Source organism: Maudiozyma barnettii (genome assembly GCF_903064755.1).
Source record: "Maudiozyma barnettii strain CLIB 1767 genome assembly, contig: KABA2_08, whole genome shotgun sequence".
Taxonomy (NCBI): domain Eukaryota; kingdom Fungi; phylum Ascomycota; class Saccharomycetes; order Saccharomycetales; family Saccharomycetaceae; genus Maudiozyma; species Maudiozyma barnettii.
In genome coordinates, this window is record NW_024545245.1 from 584384 (window position 1) to 591018 (window position 6635).

A 6635-nucleotide genomic window follows, 5' to 3' on the forward strand; every position below is an offset into this window, starting at 1 on the left:
TTTTTCAAGTATTTACCTTGGAATATAAGTTCAATAACACTTTCATCAAAGAGATTTCTACATCTGAAGTTGTATTCGTTGACATATCATAGACACATTCCTTGAAATACTTATGTGTAGGATTATTTTCTAATCCATCCTTTTCATCATCTTTGTCGCTCTTCTCGAAAGGTAATAAATATGACCCATAGATTAACATTATAAAATAAAGTAAACTTTCATACATTCCATCATCCATTAATGTATTAAATTTTGCTATTACATTATTAATATCATTTTTAAAATAGTGTGCCATTAAAGGATTTTTTAATTCGGGTATTAGTGTTGTCAAGCGATTAATCATAAAATATAAATTTTTATCTAGATTTATGAATAGCTCATCCAAGATATTAATCATGTTTCCAGTAGGATCATTTTCCAATAAATATTTGACAACTACATCTCTGTATATTGATGTACATTTCAATGGATTCATATCGATGGATTCATAAACTTTCCTATCCAAAATGAAGCATACAAAGAATTTGGCCGCTTTGGTCTTGGATGCTGTGGTGGCCAAACCATGTGTGGCTATACGTCGAAGTGACGTACATATATGATCTAACATATATCCAACAGGGAACATCCTACAATAACTATCATACCTCTCAACATCAGCATCTGTTATAGTAAAAACTGGGTCAGAACTTTCCATTTCACATCCGATAGAAGCCATCAGTGGTGTCAACAATCCAAGTTCAATTGAGTCTGAACAATTTCGCCTTATGAAATGCCAATCTTGAAACTTATTAGTAATATTTTCATGGATAATCGCATCCACTAAGTTTTGCTTTACAGTTCTTGAGTCAATAACTTCTTTAAATAAAGCATCTTTCTTGGCGTTGAATTGTTTTTGTATTTCACTATCTTGTTTAGGTAATGGTGATTTATGTATTAATGATTGCATAGAGTTTAATTTATCCATATTCATACTCAATTCTTTTCCATAGAAACCACTCAAGTCAGACTCCTGTACTTGTATAAACCCCTTTTGGTTCGGTGGATCACTCATCCTAGATTTGGTGTTTCTGTCTAATTTTGGTCTTTTTGTTCCCGGGTGTACAAGTTCTTGTTCTTCAGAAACACTATGGTCATCATTAGTATCGCCATCATCATTATCATCCTCTGTTGAATCACTCAACTCGGTACCTTCATTGAATGTAATGATTTTACTGGGCTCATCTCCTGAAGACTCCTGCGAATCAGAAACAATTGCATAATTATTCAGTGACGTTAAACTTTTCTCCCCAGTTGCGCTATGAAACGATTCCTGGTCGGAACTCATTGTGAGTTGTGTTAATGAAAGTATTAACGTAGTTAAAGTTCCTTGATATAACTTTATGTGTCTTTCGATATCATATAGTTGGTTCCTATACGGCATTTCCTATTAAAAATACTACTATTATTATTATTATTTTTTTCATTTTACATTAAATAATGGGTAGGTTTCCGCTTGTGTACAGTGAAAATTTACGTCATGATCTAAATTTTAGAAAGAGAAGGAAGTAGTCATTACTTGTTGAGATACACTCATATCTGAAGAGCAGATAGACTCAATCCTCACTTTGTGAAGGTTACTGTAGTGGGTATGTGACATTGTGATTAGGGATTCAGGCGTTGGTTGTGTGTATAGGCATAGAGTTCATAGTCAAACCTATGTAACTACCCTTCAAAATAAAGAAAAAAAACTCCATGTAATAATACATTATATTATGATTAAGTCTCGGATAACATTTAACAATGTGTTGTAATCTGATATTCACATTTGATCCGATAGGGTAGAACGAGCAAGCAAATTAGCCGTTTTCATGGGAGCACAAATCTGAGGAGTAGTAACGTTATGGTTGATCTACACCTACAACATTCTTTCTACTGGAGGTTCTGAACCCATAGTATGCAAGTTCTTCTTTTATTTGCAAGAATTTTCCAGCTATCTCATTTAAATACAAGTCTCTAAAGAGTTCAAACAATTCATCTGTTCCTGTAGTATTATTTATTTTGCATTCTAAAATATCAAATATCTTTCTGTTTTAACCTAAAATGTAACTGGTTGAGACATGCAACCCGTAAATTCAATCAATGATATCGCAGTTGCTTTTGGAGTTCGTCTTCAAGATTTCTACAAAACAGACACATGTTTACTGGGTTAGTTTCCAAGCACTATAATTGTGAGATAATATTGACCTAACTTTTGGTATCTCATATCTTCATTGTTTATACCATTGTACGTCAGGAGTAATATTTGCCACCCTCTGATTGTAATTTATTGCACCTTTCCAATACTCGTTCAGTACCAGACATGACTATGATATTAGTGACATCAGAAGGTCATATTTGTCTCCATTTCAGTAACCAAGCTTTATGGAGTACTCCATAATTGATATATTCAGCTGAGTATTTTAAGATGATTGTTTTGTTGATTCTCAATATGTGCGTTCAAGGTTCTGATATCTTTAATCTCAAGAATTGAAATGATTAAATAGCCTCTTTCCCTTCTGGACGTTCTTCATCTCTTTATATTCGTCACAGCCGTATATTCGCACACTTCTCTGGTACTTTCTGTGCAATTTATGGAAATCTGGTACCAGCCGTGGAACAGAATAGAACAGGATACACACTTCAATAAAATAAGAATAACTTCCAATAAGATATATGACCTTTGCAACTTTGACTGATTTGATTTGATTGTTATTTTGTTGCTATTGGCGGAGTCAAACTGATGTTGCTATACTTTAATACCTTTCTACCTGAAATTGTTCGATTATGAAAAGGAGCAAATTTCTTGCAAGATATTTTATTTTAATAGATAGTTATTATTAGAAACCTTGAAACAGTCTTTTAAGTAGGGAAAAATAATTATCTATTTATTGCTGTTGTATTAGATTCCAACTTTTTCAATTCTGGTTACAATCTAACAAACGTTAATTTTTGTATTGATGTATTCGGAATAAACTAGCAAACATATAATACGATTATATAATATTTGATGCCAGAGTTTCCTTCCTTTACTTAGAAAAACACACATATTTATATACGTAGTCTATACCTATAGACTCAATCAGCAAATAAAAACTGGTATACCATGTCTACCATGCCAACTATCAACGATAACAATCTTCAGGAAGTGAGCTTATCTCGACAAACCTTCTACCAATCAATTAATGACTAGAACAATTCAATACATTGATACGATGAGCAGACCACCTCTCACGTAATTTCTCATCGACTTGACCTTAACCTTGAAATTGCTCTTGGGACAGCCCTTCTAGCAGTGCAAACGAATGAATCATCTCACGTCCACCGACAAAAAACGAACAATCACTTTCTCACTTTGCTCGCGCGCAGGCGATTTCTTCAGAGAAACGAAAGAAAAACAAACTCAATTTTCTCTTTTCAAATTGGGAAACTGCTGATAGTTTGAATTTGAGTTCCATTGAAAATAAGAGATGGGTAAAAGAGTTAGTTATGCAGGTATATAAAACAAAGCAAGTTTACCATTATATAGTACCACTACCTTAGCGTGAGACAGATTACACTACAATCGATTGAGCAAACCATTTTCCAAGCAGAAGTGTTCCAGTTTTCTTTTTGACTAGTGCCGTTGTATCATTATTTTTTTATTTTATTTGTTTGGTATATGCCCACTTTTGTTTTCCAAATTGCTGCGAAAGAACTATCATTATATTACTAGGTTAATAGGAAATATCCAAATTAGTCTCTCATTTTATTTAGAACGCAGTTTATTCAGTTTAAGTTTGTGTGTCTCCTTTGAAAATTTCCTTTAACTGAGCCCTTTCTGTCCGAGATTAACAAACATATTAAACTCTGTGTTTTCTACAAGCAAGTTAGGACACATTCAATCCACAAACAGATACATCCATATAAATACTGAAGTATCGAGTACGATGTCTGAACTTAACAAGAATAAGAATAATACTGTAAAGGATGAAGATGACTTCCATAGTCTCTTTGCAAATGACACAAATTTTGAAAACTATTTGAATTTATCATCACATAATAATTCTACAACAACACAGATAGATAATAGCAACAACAACAATAATAATAACGCATTTGATTCTATGTTAGAAGTATTACCTGATGATATCAACTTTAGTTCCTTTTTCACACCTCTTCCGACTGATGAAGATGATAACTTAAGTTTAGTGTCGGATAGAAGTAAAAATGGTAGTACATCTAGAGCAACACATACTCCAATAGAATCAACTACACAATCAAGAAACCCATCGACTCAAAATATTCAACCATCTCCAGCTGTTAAATATGAAAGTATCTTCCATCAAATATCATCTCAAGATAATAATAATAATAATAATAATAATAATAGTAATAATAATAGTAACAATTCATTAAATCAATCAAATATGATAATGACGCAACCAATAGATATTGCAAATCAACAAAATGGTGAAATTGCAGGGTTATGGGATTTTAATGTAGATACATTACAAATGACACCAGGGAATTCAAGCGATTCAGCTACGATTAGTGCTCCAAATAGTTATAATTCAAGTAATTTACAAATGTCATCAAGTCATAATGCGAACTCTTTCAATCAATTTAAAAATTTGACAAGTCACGCTTTGACAGGTCAAAAGACAATTGCAACCTTGTTTCAAGCACCAGGTCAAAACGTAGCATCGTCATCTTCGTATTCCAACTCAAACATGAACTCCATCTTCAACAACAATAATAATACTAATGGAAATCATTCAAACTCTTTCAACATTTACAATATACCGAATGGTTCAAATAATAACAATAATAATAACATGAATAATTTGGTGAACTCATCGTCGCCGATCGGCTTACCTTCATCCAATAATAGCAATAATATCCCGAATAATGGTAAATCCAATAGTAACAATAACTCACAATCGATGTTCAGGCAAACATCACGCAAATCATCTATGTCTCAGTTATCTACAAATTTGGTAACAACAGATAAAGGTATATCTATACCATTAAGCTCCACAAACACAAGTAATTCAATTAGAAAGAATCAAATGCAAAGACAAATGTCATCTACTTCATTGACAAATTTAAACAAACGTCCATCGTCCATCTCAGATATATCCACAAGTGCAAACAATTCATCAATACTCACTAGGAAACCGCCAGTGCAATGTTTCAATTGTAAGACCTATAAGACCCCCTTATGGAGACGCGATCCAAATGGGAGAACATTATGTAATGCTTGTGGGTTATTTCAAAAACTTCATGGTACTATGAGACCATTGTCTCTTAAATCAGATGTGATAAAGAAAAGAAATACAAAGAAAAGAACAAAAAAGACTCTGGATGCCCAGAATCAAACACAAGGACATATAGATTCTTCAATGAAATTAGATCATCCAAGTCAAGGACCGCTGGATATTCAAGAAAGTATTATCTTTGAGGATAAACAGAATAGCATACGAAGAAATTTTGCGCCTCCTTCCATATCAAACGCGACTGCCACGACAGCAATGACTAGAACTGCTGCACAATCAAATATGCCAAAAGCTACAAATCGTGGATCCTTTACAAACGTGAATCCATCTGGTTCATCGTCTGTATTTAACACGAGAATGACTGAAGAGATGCACACTAATGATCCAAGGGGATATTTTAACCAATCAGGTATGGTAGGTAGAGGTCCAAGTAATAGGATAGCCGTCTCGCGTGCAACTTCTTCCAATGATCTTTCTCAATTTAACAATTTGAATTCAAGCAATAATGGAACGGCAAAAATAAATAGAAGAGGTAGTACGTCATCTAATACCTCCAGTAGGTCTTCTTCATCTAGGTCAATGATCCCTATATTACCAAAGCCTTCCAATTCTGGAGTAGGATACTCAAATTCCAATAATAACAGTAATACATCTTCACCAAGGGTGACCCCTAATGGTTATCCATTTGCATCCAATTCTCCAATACAAACGGGTTTGTTTTCAAGTTCAGCTGGAAGAAATGGTATATCTATACCGCGTCGCAAAATGTCTCGTAATGCATCTCATTCGTCATCATTTATGGCAGCTTCACTACAACAACTTCAACAGCAAGGTATGAACTCCAAACAGGTTCAGCATCCAGGAAACCAAGTGCAACAAGATTCTAGTAGAATACAAGGCAGTGCAATAACCCCATCGCCTATGAGGGATGAGTACGATATGTTTAATCACGGCAACAATCAAAGTATATTTCAGAGGGATATTGTAAATTCGCAATCAAATTTAGAATCATTTCCCTACGAAGTCAAGACAGATAAATCGCACACATCGTTGTTATCACAACAATTGAGTGATTCTAGTACTAATACGATTTCAAACGCTGACTCAAATAATAAAAATGCACCTGTTCATTCTCATGGAAACTCCGAGGCTTCGAATACAGTGTCTACTAATGAACTTGATTGGCTTAAATTTGGGCTTTAGTGCATAACTCACCAAAATTTTATAGAGTGCAATATTTCAAGATAATTAAATATGTTATGTATAGAAATAAAGAATAATATAGATTTTCTATCTTCATTCTCAAGTCATCTTTGTTTATATATATTATATATATTATTATTTTTTTTTTTTTTTTTTATT

General features: G+C 33.4%; 2 protein-coding genes across 2 annotated transcripts; one reads left to right on the plus strand and one right to left on the minus strand.

Moving 5' to 3' along the window:
- Positions 1-4: 4 nt before the first annotated feature.
- KRE29 (Smc5-Smc6 complex subunit KRE29) lies at positions 5-1420 on the minus strand (the record flags this gene model as incomplete). Its single annotated transcript, XM_041552125.1, has 1 exon — positions 5-1420. One exon carries the CDS (start codon positions 1418-1420, stop codon positions 5-7), a length of 1416 nt encoding a protein of 471 aa, XP_041408059.1.
- A 2524-nt stretch (positions 1421-3944) lies between these two features.
- Positions 3945-6476, plus strand: GLN3 (nitrogen-responsive transcriptional regulator GLN3; the record flags this gene model as incomplete). The annotated part of the gene is made up of 1 exon (XM_041552126.1): positions 3945-6476. The coding sequence occupies one exon, from the start codon at positions 3945-3947 to the stop codon at positions 6474-6476; it is 2532 nt and encodes an 843-aa protein (XP_041408060.1).
- Between the last annotated feature and the right edge of the window lie 159 nt (positions 6477-6635).